Source organism: Poecilia mexicana, unplaced genomic scaffold, assembly GCF_051168715.1.
Source record: "Poecilia mexicana isolate PSO_F unplaced genomic scaffold, ASM5116871v1 scaffold_2, whole genome shotgun sequence".
In the NCBI taxonomy this organism is placed as follows: Eukaryota; Metazoa; Chordata; class Actinopteri; order Cyprinodontiformes; family Poeciliidae; genus Poecilia; species Poecilia mexicana.
In genome coordinates, this window is record NW_028263371.1 from 118565 (window position 1) to 135219 (window position 16655).

General features: G+C 37.8%; 1 protein-coding gene and 1 long non-coding RNA gene across 5 annotated transcripts; one reads left to right on the top strand and one right to left on the bottom strand.

The window, feature by feature from the left end:
* Positions 1–2901: 2901 nt before the first annotated feature.
* On the bottom strand, positions 2902–15982 carry arpc1a (actin related protein 2/3 complex, subunit 1A). The gene is made up of 11 exons (XM_014970390.2): positions 15702–15982; positions 14961–15054; positions 14574–14678; positions 13427–13649; positions 11342–11449; positions 11102–11205; positions 10904–11012; positions 4899–4974; positions 4624–4817; positions 3730–3820; positions 2902–3654 (listed from the first exon to the last, which is right to left on the bottom strand). Exons 2-11 carry the CDS (start codon positions 15022–15024, stop codon positions 3616–3618), a joined length of 1113 nt encoding a protein of 370 aa, XP_014825876.1. The 5' UTR covers positions 15025–15054; positions 15702–15982; the 3' UTR covers positions 2902–3615.
* On the top strand, positions 6422–9203 carry LOC148160313 (uncharacterized). 4 transcript variants are annotated; one of them, XR_015764183.1, is made up of 6 exons: positions 6422–6713; positions 8049–8158; positions 8245–8362; positions 8539–8606; positions 8682–8797; positions 8897–9203. It is a non-coding gene; the product is annotated as an uncharacterized LOC148160313 (long non-coding RNA). The 4 variants fall into 4 exon arrangements; XR_015764181.1 differs by having other exon boundaries at positions 6423–6713; positions 8070–8158; XR_015764186.1 differs by lacking the exon at positions 6422–6713 and adding an exon at positions 6996–7128.
* Positions 15983–16655: the final 673 nt, after the last annotated feature.

The window sequence follows — 16655 nt, forward strand, 5'->3', positions numbered from 1 at the left end:
AAGTGGGTCTTTTTTGACCTGGTGACATTCTTCTTTAGGTCCAAAGATAATAACTTGAGTTTATTTCTGTTCAGCTGAAGAACACTATGGAACATCCTTGTACTGATTTGTTCTAAGCATCCATTCAGTGCTTGAATGGGTTCAGAGGGACCTGCTGGTATTGTAAAGCTGTTATGCTGATGATACTCAGCTAGCTGTATAAACCCTGATGAATACAATCTGCTATGTAGACTAAAAGCAAGTCTTGAGGACATTAAAATCTGGATGACACTAAACTTCCTTCTTTTAGATTCTGAGAAGACAGATGTTAAAAAAGTACTTGCTTAGCCAATCACTTAATCTGGATGGTATGGAAGCCCGTTCTGACACTTTGCCATGTTTTACTAAAAAATGTAATTAATGTTCTCATTATAATGAGATAGTATCTCAAATTAATAAGATACTATCTTGAAATAATAAGATACTATCTCATCATTTTGAGATAGAGTTAATATGTCAATAATGAGATAGTAATAATGAGGTACAATCTCAAAATAATGAGATATTATCATTGTATTAAGATATAATCAGAACTCCCCCTTTCAAACTGGTTCAGTGTTCTTTATTTCCCAAAGTTATGAGGGGGCGGAGGGGGGGGGGGTTGAATATTTCAGTTGCCTGAAATAATCTGTTCTCCCTACATAACCAGCAAGTCTTTGTTTATTCCTCTCTTCATCAACAACAACAGGGGAACAGATTTTGTCAGAGAGGAAATAACAGGATTCGTTTTTCAGACAGGAATAAACACAGTTAAAGAATTTGTGAAAAAATAATTATAGAGGGAGAACTATGGAAGCCCATTTTCAACACTCTTTTACAAAAAAAATTATCTCATAATAAGATATGTTGAGACGCTTTACCAAGGTCGAGAAAGAGTCACATGCTGTTAGACAAAAGGCCCATTGTAAAGAGTTACATCTTTGATTCTGTTAGACACTAAGGTCCATTCCTCAGAGAAACAGAAACTTATCAGGGACACAGAGATATGGTGTGATTGAGGGAGTGTTTTCAGTCCATATAATCAGCTACCCTCCTCCTTCTCCTCAGACGCTGCACAGACTTTTTTTAGAAACTCTTCTCGAATGTAATGGTAAAAGCGTCGCCTTTCAGCGCTAAAAGTGAATAAAGTAAGTAAAGTCTGAATGCTTTTGTTGGCTGATTTTATGCTCCGTGTGTCAATACAAATTATGATTCATCGATTAGGATTTTCATTCTCAACAAATAGTTTCTCAAAAATAATGAGATACTATCTCAAAATAATTCTATAGTATCTGATTATTTTGAGATATTATAATAAGATAGTATCTCGCTATTTTGAGATAGTAGATAGTATCTCGCCATGTTGAGATAGCGTCTCATTATTTTGTTAATGAAAATCTGTACTTCCCCTTCCATCTGTGTTTCTTCTGCTGTCAGTGGACGCCTTATCGGGGCCCTGGACAGTGTATCTGCTGTGATGAGGACCTTTCCAGGTACATGTACTATGTTGTATATAAATCTAAGCAGTCACAGCCGGAATCGCTGAATCCTGGGAGGTAAGTCATTCACTGCTTTTGTCCCTAAGACAAAAGCAGTTTGTGAGGAGTTTAGTATCTTGTTATTTTGAGATACTATCTCATTAAAATTTATTTATTTATTTTAACAGAGTGGCGGAGATGGGCTTCCATAGGGAACAAATTATTTCAGGCAGCTAAAATATTTGGTTCCTTCCTCATAACTTTGGCAAATAAGGAGGACATGGGGGTGGTGAACATTTTTTCTTTTGAGTTACCTCGCAAATCGTTTGTGTTCCCTCGCAATATGCTTACTGCACCATGTAGTAATTTGTAGACCATTAATTGAGGACTCTAACAACAGCTTATCTTTAACCGGCAGGCCTCTTTTTTTTTTTTGCTGCAATGCCCTCTACCGGACACCATACATGTACATAGCCCGCCTCTGATACGGAACGCCCAGAGGACCATAACACACCACACACCATTTGCTGGTCTACTATAGTCACAAAAGTCAATTTCAAATTTCAAATGTGAATACACATTTATTTGTCTATTTGTGTAAGGTTGCGACGGAACTGCACATGAAAACATCCCTTTAATACAGACTACCAACACAAAAGAGACACAATCAAAACTGTCAGATGACTTCTTACCCCACGGTAATAACTCAGTAATAGTGCAAAGAGTTTGGATGTATTTTTTCTTCTTCCCTTTTTACAGAAAGTTTGTTTATAACATAGGTAGTGCATTATATCCTAAAGAAAAAGATATACATTTCAGATATATCACGAGATATCAAGATACATGGAAAAACCTTAATAAAACCTTATATAATAGCAGAAAGTGTATGGCCACCGTAAGAAAGGCTTACAGTGTTCAATTATGCCGGATGAACTGATTAGTACATTACTGTGAGAGAACGAAAAAGTATTGCGAGGTAATGCAAAAGAAAAAAAAAAAAATCGCCATGTCCCCTAAAGTGCTCCGTAGAAATCAGATAAAAAAATGTTTTACTTGGTGAACTCAGTTACTTCAAAAAGACTCAAAATAATTGATTATGACTGTACATTTGATGCAACAATGAACATATTTTTCTTTTGAAAATAACCCATAACTTTTTAAAAATTGTTTTAGAATGCATCTTAACATCTGGCTTCAAGTCGTTACACTGTGCCAAGCACAGGGGGCGCTCATTCCCTGTTCTCTGAACATACCAAGAAGCATCAGACTTGTTTTAACTGACATGAGTGTTTAGAGTTTATTGTTCCCCAATATTCTAGATACTTTCAAGTAATAAAGTGAGAATACACAAAAAATACCTGCTGTCAGAAAATGTACACAAATAAAGAGTGCAGTCACTTAGATGTGTAGTGTAAATGTACTTCACCTTTATTTCATGTCAACCTCATGATCAGTTACATAGAAATCCTCCATTGATGGTTTTAGTGTGGTAGTTCAGAGCTGCAGTTTCAACAGCTGCTCCCTCCAAATCCTCCATCATCAGATCTTGTACAGGTTTTGATCAGACGACCATCAACATTTGCTCAGCATTTTAATAACCCCTGGTCTGAAGTCTAAATTGTTTCACCTGCTGTTCAGTGAGGACAAACACCTGTACAGGAGATCATGTTCAGATTGGAGTGAGGTAAAATACAGTTTGGGTTTTTTGGATAAAACACACGTTTTAGCGTTCATCTGTTGGTACTGGAGGTTAGAGAACATACAAACACACATTTCACTTCACGTTTAGTACGTGTCAGAGGACCTTCCCACTTTTACACCTGTTAACCTTTATTTTAAAAGCAAACGAAAAGAAAAACAAATCAGTGTTCTTACACCACCGCTCAGTGTGTGTAGTGCGTGTGTGTTTGTGAGTATGTGAAAGACACGCCGAACAAGAGTGTTTAATGGTCTGATCAGTGCTTCAGCAAACACTCAATAGGGTGGTCAGTTATGTACTTCGCTGGCTGCGCCACACAGGTGGGGGAGGGGGAGAGGGACAGGTAGGGGGGTTGATGACTGGGGTAGAGGGGGCTGTAGGGGTGAGGCTGCAGCGACTTCATTCATTCAAAACATTTCTTCACATGATGCGGAGACCCTGGATAGAAGCTTCTAGGCTCTGAGGAGGGTAAAAAAAGGAGGTGGTGAGTGCTGCATCATGAGAGGACCCACACGCATACAGGAATGATTTTACCTTGAAGTCCCAAATTGTCATTGCACCATCGATGCCCGTGGTGCAGAACTTGCGACAGTCCCTTTTGTCTCCCTCATAGATAGACACTTGGCTATACAAGAACAAAGATGTGAAGACATGTTCAATGAGAAGACTGCTAAAGAAATGCTGTGAAAAGTTCAGATCACTGAAACAAAATTGGGTTGTGTTGAGCTGTCAGTTCGCCAGAGTGGTGGGGCATCAGCGGCGGTGGCCCACCCACTGACATAAGCGTGGCAGCCTGTTCCAGAAGTTCTCACCATTAAATAAATCCTAATAGTATTGTCATTCTCAATAAATGCTCACTTCTGATTTTATCTTCTATTCTAAATAAATGCAGAAAAGTGAAAAACAAACTTGTAGTTGTTTCCAATTTTACAATCATGGTACTAATCACTACTATCAGGCTAAAACGATCTCCTAAAATTGCATTTTTCTGGAAATGGAAGAGAAAAAAAAGGCTTTTTGTAGACTTATATTTATATAATTTGGTCAGTCACATGATGTTTTTGATACTTTCAAATTAATATTTCTCAATGAATCTACAGAGATTGGATTTTCACAACATATGAAAAGGAAAAGAATGAAGAAATTAGGTTTCTGCAGGAGACTGACAAATAGTAAAATCTGTCTAAAAATTAAAATCTACATAATTACATCATTCTGGCCTTCACTTATTTGCTTATTTTTTTGACATCTGATAAAAAAGCAATACCAATACCTTACATTCTGCTGAATTTATGAGATTTGTCTGCATCTTTCGTTTCTCTTGCCTCACGTCTCTCCTGTTTGACCTCAGTTCATTGAAAGTAAATATAAAAGTGTTGGATTTGACTAGTCTTAGCATGTTGTGTGTGTGTTTGGTTCCAGACGTACGTGATGCTGTTCTGGTGCAGTGTGTCCAGGGTAGTGTTGCGGTCCTCGGTGGTGGCCCTCTTGTCCATGTTCCTGAAGCGTTCCATGGCAGACATGTTCCTCTGGATGCTCTGTTTGGGGAGGTCAAGCTTCGACACAAACGCCAGGGCTCCGCTGTCATCACAGCGGAAGAGCATGGGGCAACAGTCGTGCCCCTGAAGACACACATACAACACATTTTAACATTATGGTTCATGTCTGGATGGTAAAAGTGTGAATGCTTGTTTTAAACTCACCGCAGCTACTAGACAGTTCTCGGAAACAAAAATGACGCTGAGAAGAGGCAGAAACTCTGTCTTCTGCTGTGAGGGACTAAACGCACACAAATTTACTGACATTAATTTTATTCTGTCAAAAACAATGATGTGCTGCCATAAAAAGGAGTCACCTCTGCTCTCATCACTGAAATATGCATTTTTATACCCACTCCAATATTTTACACTGACCTGCGTTAGCGTAGATAAATCCTCATGATTTATTAGCAATGAACACATTTTTTTCTCAAGGCTGCATTACCTGGAATAATGTTGGCTGATATATCAAATATACTTGAAGTAAACTAATGCAGGTTTCTCTATGCGAGATGTCTCACAAGTAATCTTTTTACTCTTGCTCTATTCTGCCTAAAGATTTTCTGCAAATCATATCACTCCCACCACCATCATTGGAAAGACTGTGAAACGTGCAGAAAGCTGATGCCAGGTGAGAGAGAGCGTCGCAATAGTGAAAAAAATCCCACTAAACAGATTGATGAGAGTATTGAAGTGTTCACAAAAAGTAAATTCATCAAAAAAGAACTTGCTTGCGAAAGAAAACGGATACAGAACACTGCCAGATCAGACTTAAAGACAAAGTAACTGTTTCTATCTAATCCTGGATTGCTCTTGTTGCAATCAAAACTGCTTAAGATGTGCAAAAGCTAAGGTCTCACAATAACATTTCAAGATAAGAAATGTTTGATATAGTTTTAAAAACTGCAATTCAGAGCTCAGCTGAGAGACTCATGGAGACGTCAACGCGCTTTCCACAGCATGCTACAACAAGCAAGCAGAGTTGGTCTTTATCAACATACAAATTTACTTCATAATGAACTGTTACATTTAATACGGCCGTCCAAAAGTACAGAATGTGGCTTCTGTGTTCGTAACAGTGACCAGGGGCCTCATGTATAAAGCGTGCATACGCAAAAAAAATGTGTGGCACCATATTTTGCACGCAAGTTGGCATGTATACAAATGAATGTGGCGTGAAAGTTTGCGTAAATACGCAAACTTTTGACCTGCTGTGAAAATATGCAGCAGCCATGCAAACTTTTTCTGTGGACAATATCAAACTACAAAGCGTCAAAACTCACCTAAATACACTGAAATATGACAACATTCTGTGTTTTTCAGACCAAGAAGCATCAAACCCGATGATTTTTCATGATTTTAATATTTTATTGTTTAAATATAAACTATGAAACTGAACATTTATCCTCAGACAGTAACCTAACATGCACACAAAATAAATAAAATAAAAAGATGTGAAAACCCCACTGGAATGTAAATAGTACATTTCCTCAGTTTTTGTCTCAAATATATAGTTGTTCTGTGTCCTAAATCACATGAAATGAATCTGTGGGGTAATTTCATTCTCACAAAAAAACAACAAAAACAAAAAAACAAAACAAAAAAAACATGGTTGGGTCAGCAGATTAACTCCAGACAGGCTTCATTATTTTAAAGGTGATTAAGGTGAGTACACAGTAAAAAATGCTGGGTTATTTTCATAACCCAATTTCTGGGTTGAAGCTGTTGGGTCATAGGTTGGGTTAGTTTGACCAAATATTGGGTCAAAATTCATAACTCATGAGTTGGGTCAGAAATTTATCGGAAGTCTACATCTTGCACACTTCTGTTGGGCCAGGAGTTGGGTGGGTAGATTTACCCAAACGGTTGGGTTAAAGATGAAACTTGGAAGAAGCCACGCCCCTCTTCACAAGCCTCCATTTTCAACATGACTGTGAACGTTGCATATCGGACTTCTCCTCTACTTTGAAATAAGACATGGTAAGTAAAAAGAAGATAAAGTTTCAACGTTTATAGAATTTTATACATAAATTGAATTTATTTCAAACATGTTTGATATTTATTTTTATGGTTATTTAAAATGTTTATTACGGTAGGTTCCTCTGACAAAGAGCTTCGGTGTTGCTACAATACGGATGTTGGGGAAAAAATAGATGAAGGGGAAGGGCACAATTTGTCAAGTAAATTAAATTCACTTTTTAATATAACCTCAATCATATTTGTTCGTAACTTAACATAGTCAAATTTTTAAAAATAGATTTAGTTTTAAAAGAAAATGTAGTTGACGGTTTGTCCCCTGATTTTTGCAATATGCGCGCGCATCCTCAGCGGGCTGAGGCTACGTGTTCGAACACCAGCAGTAATGGCGGAGGAGAGCGAGCAGAGCTTTAATAATGTGGGTATATTATGCTTGTTGAAAATAAAATAACTTTTGCAAAGTTATTAGGCGATAAATTAGTTGTGTAAACCTGAATTATGCGCTCGGTTTATTAACATATAGCTTAATTACAAACATGCTCGGACGTGTTCGGACTTATCGCTCCCCTCCAGCCGCCGGCTCGTCTCGCCCTCTCTGTCAGTTGACCGGGCGGAGCGGCTCGTTAAGCTGAGAGAGAACGACCGTCTCCCGGCACATTGCTTTCAAACTCCCGCTGGTTTTAGGCAACGAATTAAAAGCAAAACTAAGACAATATCTAATGTTAATGTTTGCTCATTTTATTATTATTGTTACTACCGTGTTTCCCCGAAAGTAAGACAGTGTCTTACTTTCTTTTTATCCCCAAAAGCCCCACTATGTCTTACTTTCGGGGTATGTCTTATATTGGAAAAAAATTGTCGAATTTTTTGTTTTAACCATAAAACGCGGAAGTGGGCAGGAGGCGGCGCTCATTAAGATCAGAGGGAGGTGGCAGACGCGGTGACGTATGGAGAGGGGGACGGTGCGGACGTGGGCAGGAGGCGGCGCGCAGCTAGATGAGAGGTGTTTCCCCGAAAAGTAAGACATATGTCTTACTTTCGGGGTACGGCTTATATTAGCCGACCCCCCTGAAACCCCCGATACGTCTTACAATCGGGGGTGTCTTACTATCGGGGAAACGCGGTATTAATTACAAATACATTTATTTAAAGTTGGTGCTGAAAGTTATTCAGCACTAAGTTTGTGTTAAGTTTTGCTATATTTATTTTTAGGAACATAAAATTACTCTGAGCATTTGAAATTGCTGGCTAATTACAAGTTATTTGCAGTGGAGACAGCTAGAAGATTTAATTCAGTCATTCTTAAAGTTTGATTTGTGATTTTGTCTTTTCTGATAGATTTTGTAATTTTACATCCAGGATCTTCAGGAGAATTAAGCGAAACCCAAACTCCTTGTTCTCAACGAAGACCTTCTGCATGACCAGGAACATGAGTCTGCTCCCTCAAGGTATTGAAGCTCAGAAGAAATGTTCTCTAAAATGTCATGCTTTTTAGTTACTGTAACATTTTAACACTAACTTATGTTTGATACAGAAGATGATGTAGTCCTGCAGCTGCTGCCAGTACCCCTTCCTGCTCCACCTTACTAATTTGGGAGAAGTTTCAGATCCATCAACCTGGAAATTCAGATGTTTTCATTGATATCCAGCCTGTAAGTCAACCTTCATCTCTGAATAATGCTCAGATTGTTTAAGTGCATCACATTCAATAGTGAGGTTTTGTGTTAAACTAGAATCAGTCAGAAATTAGTTTTTGAGAATGTAGCCCTTTACCTTTAAATTCACTAACTGCCTGTTTTTGTGCTTCTCTCTCTTGTTCTCAATGAAGATCTTTTGTATGGCCAAGAAGAGAAAGGAGTGGCCGTCTTCTCAACAACATGAATTTTCTCCCTTAAGGTATTGAAGCTCAAGAGATGTTTATAAACTGTTAACATTTAACATTTTAACACAAGCTTATGTTTTGCCATGCAGACAAGATGATGTAGCCCTGCAGCTGCTGCCAGTTCTCCTCCCTACTTACACATTTGGGAGAAGAGTTTCAGATCCATCAACCTGGAAGTTCAGAAGGTTTCATTGATATCCAGCCTGTAAGTCAACATTCATCTCTGAATCATGCTCAAATTGTTTGCTGTTTATATAAGTTCATCACTAATGGCCTGTTATTTTCTGTCTTCTCTCTCCATCAGGTTGGGACAAACCTGGTGGTGCATCTACAAAATGTGACAACCCGTATGTCCTCATGCAGGGAGACAGGCAAAATGCTAAAGTGTCGTTAAAAATGCTCCTTGTTTAATGGCTGAAAGGTTTACTTGTAGTTTGCTTTAAAACAGACTTTTTTTCATTAAATGTTTTCTAATATGGAGTAACAGATACTTCTGGAGTTGTAGCCAAATGAATTGAAGTGATTTAACTACTTATGTTTTGTAACTTTTGTAAATGAAATTGCTGGCTCTATATATGTATCATGTGGAAATAAAAGAAGCTTTAAATTCATATGTCTTTTAATTCTGTTTTTATATAGTGAAATTTAAAATAATTTTTTTTAACCCAACTATAGTGGTATAATAACCCTTGTGTTGGGTTATGAATTTCAACCCAATTTTGGGTCAATTTAACCAATTTAAACAAGTCAATTTAACCCAACGTTTGGTTAGTTGCCATGACCCAATGTGCTGGGTCAAACCCTCAACCCAACCCAGTTGGGTTAAAACAACCCAGCGTTGGGTCGGTCCATATTTGACCCAGCGCTGGGTTACGTATTGGGTTATTTTTAACCCAGCAGTTTTTACTGTGTAAACATACAATCACACATATACAAGTAGCTGCGGAAAGGTGAGCCACTTAATTGAGGAGCGCTTTGGCTCTGATGGAGAACATCACCAATAGAAGGATTCAGAGGGAGCCTGTGTTTAGAGATCACATTGATCTGCTGGGAAATGTTGATTGTTTATTCGCATTTAGATAACCTAGACTGATCATCCTGGAGCTCTGAGCAAAGCTTAAAGAAGGTGGGTTACCGGTGCAGCAGCAGTCAGCCTTCAGTCGAGCCACGCCCGCTTTGTGAATATGCCTTTGTGTCTTTATATCTTTATGTACAGAAAGCATCTCTATTCTGTAAATGTTTAACTTATGCACAATTTCTCTAGTTAGATTAAACGTCCACATTCCCACTCAAAGGACTGACACGCTGTGTGTTTCTAAATCCCAGCTGAATGTTCTGCTGTTCAATCAAGGATTTGCACTATGCACCGTCTTTATTTTCCTCTTTTAATTTGGATTTTAAATTAAAATGTATTATTTTTTATTTTTTGTGACGTGACCTTATGTGTCCTTTTAAAGCACCTTTTAAATAAAATATAAAATTATTATTATAAATACTTATACTGCTACAAACAAGGACATTGCCATGGTATTACTTCACGTGGTGGCAGACTTCTAGGTATTTACTCTAATTTACATATATATTTCTGGGGGGCAATAGGACAGACCAGCAGCTGCGCTCTATTTCCCGCAAATAAAGGAAAGATGTGTAGGTATGTGCGTGCGCACGGTTTTATACTTCCGAATTTCTTTCTGCGCCACATTTTTCTAAATTAGTCTGTAAGCCAAGTTTTAGAGTGAAAACTGCACACTCTTATACACGAGGCCCCTGATGTTTCAATGTGCAACAAGCAAGTGTGCTCTTGTTGATCAACAGACAATTAATAGCAAAATAACTACCTCTGTCAGAAACCTCTGACTTTAACATTACATTAAAAAAAGGTACTTGTTAGGAACAAAACAGTACATAAAAATGTACAGCTACAGCAAACAGCATTTCCTTTTTAAAGACTTATATGTCTGTGAAAATATTTTATTCCAAATTTTGACTGCATAGAAATAAATATCAGATTGCGAGTAAAAAAAAAAAAAAACAATAACAGAGCCAAGTAATTCTCTCCATTTTTAACCTTTAGACATAGTTTTGAGAAAGACACAGCTACACACACTTATAGTTTTATGTACTCATGGGACTTAATCAACAAATGGGATTATTAAAAAAAATGATTTAGCCCACTGATGGTAAACATTCAGATTTCTGAAGCTGTATGTTAATTTATTTTACATTTCAAAACTACTTTGTATAAATTATTAAGATATTTTGGGAGTTTTAGAGAAACAGTGGAATTCTTTAGGTACAGAAACCAACAAACCTGGCAGTCTTAGAGCTGTCTACCACAGTGACAGTGCTGTCATGGCTGACCCAGGCCAGACGGTTCCCAGAGGCAGAGAAAGAGACGGAGTGGACCCATCCTCCTCCACCTGCAGCATACGAATGCATAAAAACCTGCTGATGTGCCTTTAGTTCAAGAAACAACTGAATTAGCCTGAAGTAGGACATAAATACTGACCTGCTCCTCCAAACTCTGCTAGCACGGCCCCAAATGGCATTTTGCTGCCCCAGGGTGTGGGGCCCGGCTTTTCTTCTACCTCCTTAATGTAGGCTGAGAAGACCCTGAGGCCCGAGACGGAGCACAGAAATAACAATTGAGAGGAGAAAACATTTAAAAAAAGAAAAGAAGGCTGGACAGTTTTTCCTTACCACAGCTTTATTTCTTAATCCTTTTTTTATTTATTTACACAAATTGTACCTGCACTTGAAGTCACATGAGCCAGCAGCCAGGAGGATATTGTTGGGATGCCAATCTAGACTGAGGATGGTGGAGCGGATTGGCTTCTTTATGTGTTTGCTCACCCACCTGAGAGGAAGACAGTATTTAAAGCAGGATTGGTAGCACTGTGCAACAGAACCCAAGTAAATGTTGGTTCATTACTGTTATTGCTCAGGAAATGTCACATTATACAGTTTACTGTTGCTCAGAGAGACCCTAAACTTTTTTCATTTTAAAATTCAATACTTTTCCCGACTCAATTATCTTTGGCATTTTTATAACATTCTTAAAATTTATATGCAAATACTTTACATCAAGTTCTAGAAGTCATAAAACAACAACTGATGTCCAACAATTTGCCAGTGTGGTGGATATTTCATGGAGTTATTTTGACCAGGTAGAAGCAGCTGTCTAAAAATCTCAACAACTCATGGCCTGGCTTACTATATACTAAAATAAATAAATATTTTAAGTCTGGTCTATAGACCCTTTTCACAGTGACGTCAGACAATGGCCGCCATAACTCAAACCTGGGTATCTTTACTTCCGGTGTGATTTTGCCTTGGGAACCAAGCTGAAAAATTCCCGCATTCTCATAATCTTAAGGATATAATAAAAGGTAAGTTTAATAATAACAGCATTTAAGTGTTAGATAGCTGTTATTAATTATTGTAAAATCACCATTCTCTAACTGTGTATAAAATAAACAGCCTCCGATCGGAGAGTAAACCACCTAGCAGCAGCTTTAGCCACATTTAGGACAAAATATACTCTGTCAGCGCTGTAACGTTTAGAAGTTCACTTTCTGTATTTTATAAAACAGTGTTTACGTGTTAGATAACCGTTATTAGTCATTGTCAATTTACCATTCTCCAACCAGCCTCCGATCATGAGTAAACCAGCTAGCAGCAGCTTTAGCCACAGTTAGGAAACATATACACCGCCGCCTGTCAGTGATGTAACGTTTAGAGGTTCATTTTCTGTATTAATGGAAAATAAAGGACATAAAAATAACTTTAATCTGATTACTGGATTTGAAATACGAGCTCGTTAGATTATTCGTTACCGGAAAAAGTGGTCCGATTAGAGGAAGGCATTACAAAGCAGCGGCGGCACCGGACATCTCTGCTTATAACAAACAAACCCCTATTTTATGGGATGAGTGGCAACTCCAGTCTATAATTTAAGAATCTGATCAAGATTAGAGCCTAAAACGTTATAGTTCAAAAACAGTAAAAAGTTCTGGTTAAGGAACAGTTATGTCACGTAGTTAGCTAGCTAACAAAATTCACTAATGCTAAGCTAACGGTTACGCAAACCAAAAATACCTACCTTCATAGTCAAACAGGTATTGTTCGGTGAAGAATTTCTAGCCTTTGTCTAATTTAGATTTTGTTGTCAGAGAAAACTGGTTTGCAAATCGTGATCTATCTTCAAATCTTATTTTAGGCAAATGTTTTAGAGACTGTAAACTCCATGCTCCGGTGTTCTGTCTGATCAACATATGCTGTCAGATATATACATATCTGTATATATCTGTTGGATCTAAAGCCTTTAGATCCAACAGAATCTAAAGGCTTTAATTTTGAAAAAAGGTGAAGAAAGAAGGAAGCATAAATATCTAAATCTCTCTTTCTATATATATGTCTCTATATAGATATATATAGATATATGTGTCCATTTTACATATATAGACAACTTTATCGTTACTTACTATGTACACCTGAACTAAGGATACACAGCTTCAAGCCAAAACGGAGGTTGTGTGACGTCATGTGAAAAGGGTCTATTGGTGACACCTTTATTATTATTATTAAAGTAGTAAAAACTTGAATTAAGTGAATGTGAATCCCAGATTCATCATAAAATGTTGATCCAACAGAATCTAAAGGCTTTAATGAAGAAAGAAGGAAGCATTTTCTAGAAACAAACATGCTCCTTTTTTTTTTTTTAAATATCCAGACATGAAAAATACAATCATAGGCATGGTAGGCAAGTTTATCCATATATTAAGAAACACATTTGGAGAATGTGGAAGGTGCTGCACTGCTACTTCAATCTCACCAGTCATTCTCAGACTCAAAGTAGCAGACAGAGATGAGTCGAGCTCCACTGCCGACTGCAAACTTGTTCTCCAGCGGAGACCACTTGACGAAGGTGGCCGCCCGGTTGATCCTGAGGATGACCAGCGTGGGTTTCCAAACTCCTTCCTTCTGAGACCACACATAGGCATTTCGGTCTGCTCCACATGTCACTATACGGTCACTTTTGGGAGCCCAATCAATACCTAAAGAATAACCAATCAATGAAAAATGTAAAAAAAAACAAATTAACTTTCAAACTGCTGGTATTGGAAAAGGATAATATGTAAATTAAAAAAAGATCGGTAATGTATTTAAGAATACATTATGACTGTAAATGTAACCAAAGCCATGTGCACTCAATATGTAGCATGCATAGTTCATTTTGTTTATTTGCATCTTCCAGAATGTATCCATGACTATTAAGGATGAATTTGAAAAATTGTCTAAAAATCAACAAATCAGAGCAATCTATTCAGAATTTACTAAAACCTGAACATTACTTGCGTGCACCAATAAATTGACGAGCTGATAAATCTGCTCTGGTTTTCTTAATTTTGGGAGCTGGGTGATCAGCCGATATGTACATGTGAAGCCAATCTTATCCACTGATCTTATTGACCTCATCAAAGGTCTAAAATTCAGCCACTGTCCTCTTTAGTCTGCTGTGAGAGAGTCTGACTGACAGACCCGCCCACCAGGTCATGTCAGCACATTCGGTGTTAACCACTGTCAACAACTCCGTGACTTTCTTGCTTCATTATATAAAACATAATAGTTGATGTGTTATATTAGTTTAGCAGCCAAGGGAAAAACTGGTTGTTTTTCTCTTATAAAAAACAATTCCTTGATTTTCTAATTTCACATGACAAACAATATCATCTCATATGTATAATCCATGGCAGGAAAAACTTTGATTTAAACTACTTCAAGAAATTTAATTTTTTATTAAGAAAATCAACAAGGAAAAACTCTAAAAAGCCATTAAAAAAAAATCTAGACACTGAAAGTAAAATTTTATATCTCCCTTAATGCATTGATGCCTTGAATATATTCAGAAAGGAATCAAATATAAGTCAAAAATATCTAGCAAACTAAATACAAGTTAAAGAATGTGTAAAATAACCTACCTGTAATATGTCCATTGTGCTCCTTCAGTTCATGGGTCTTCAACCACTGGTTGCCACTTTTCTTGTAGATATGAACTTCGTGGTTATTTGGACTGATAGCAATTTCTGAAAAAGAAAAAAAAATATAATCAAATGAGAACAAAAACCAAGCAGGTTACCTTGATGAAAATATAGAAACCCAACCAGTTAGACCAGATTCCGTTGACTACTGAAGACTGAAACCAAGCTTGTCCTAACACCTATTGTTTACCTGCAGTTACTCATTCACGCATGAACAGCTTTTATGATGTGGAATTTGATACACAACCTAAGACAGGTGTTGGAACTAACCAAGAGTGCTTAGTTGGTAGTTGCTATTTTAAAATTCAATTATATTTTCAGCCTTACGTGTCCTGTCGCGATTCCACGCGTGGCAGGTGATGGGTTCCAACAGAAACTGATGAAGTGACATCTTGTCTGGGTGTGGTCCTTAAGTGCAACTCTGCACAGTCACAAAGCAAAAACTTAGTTAGCAACTAGCGACAACAATTTCCAAGCAAACAGTTGTCCTGAACTTTGCTTTCTGGCAGCATAACTCATATAAAGCTGTTATAAAATTATTATCTGTTATACTTACTAGCACTTAGCTTGAATTCATTGGCTAAACATAACTTGGGGCATTGGAAGGACTGAACTTATTAATGGCCTCTTAAAAATCGCAGAGTAACGTTAGCATTCAACATTTCCCAATTTATATATATATATATATATATATATATATATATATATATATATATATATATATATATATATATAAATAAAAGGGCTAAAAGGGTGTTAGATCAAATACATTTAAACACCAGAAGCCCTGAACCCGGTTAGCTAGCCACGGCAGGGTTCGCTGGTTCTGTCCAGCGAAATGCCACTAACATTACAGGCATTTTACTATAAGCTTAGCTCAAAATTAATTTGTTCTATAAAACCTCGCTGGGCAGTCGAGGCTTGTTTAGGTTTAGGCTTCTTCCAGTTTGCTCTCTTGTACACGTTTACTTTAGGCCTACCTTCTATGTGTTTTCAAGCACCGGTGTTTCCTTAAAGCGAGCCGCCTCGCTACAACATCACATCTCGCAAGCGCGGAGGCTAACTTACCTCGTCGGTCCGGTTCTGCCTGAGTGTGCAGTCTCGATAGCCAGTGAGCTAAGTCACACAAGCTAAGGGGTAAAGGAACTAGGTTAAATCAGGAGTGGACTTGAATTCGCGGACTCTGGGCAGTCGACACGAATTCGTCCAGGAATGTTGAGGGAATGTCAAGAAGGTACAACTGGGAGCATCCGGTGGCTAACTCAGCAGCAAAACCCCTGGATACCTGGCTGACAGCTAGCTTAGCATCGTCACGCTAATGGTTACATTCAAAGTGAACAAACCCGTTTACGACCAACGTCTTTACAACACCGAGTACAGCCAACACGAAAGAGCTCCTCTTGTGGCTCGACTGGAAATATGCAAAGCGACTTTTGAGGTCACCCTACATCTGAGGGCAATTTTCCTTGTATATTTTCCCAAGATAGATAGATATATAGATAGAACCACAGGAATGAGTTGTGTTTTAAAGCAGAAAGTCAAAAATTAGTTCCTTTATCACTATCAACCAGCCTTATGGAATATCATATTTCCCTGTGACGATTCCTGACTGATGTTTAAAGTCAACCTGTTGCAAATTTTGGAAGCTATAACTTAAAATGCAACATCTCATAAAAATCTTAATTACGGAGCCCATAAGAGAACATGGAAAGGGGGAAAAAGCAATCCCAATTTACTTTCTCAAGTACATCTGGATTGCTTTTTTTCCTCTCCATGTCCTCTTACGAGCTCCGTAGTACCCTACCTGAGGAACAAGGTACAGATACAATTAAAAAGGATGAGATCTGAGGATAACACCCTGAGAAACCCAGCAGCAGGGAGGCAAAGGACTGGAAATATTAACAGAGAAACTTCAGTCACTCATGAATAAAACCAATCAATTGCTGTGCAAAGATTATAAATGTACTTTAAACTAAGCCTAGAAAATGTCTTTGTTGCAGTATTAAACTATTAGATGTGTTG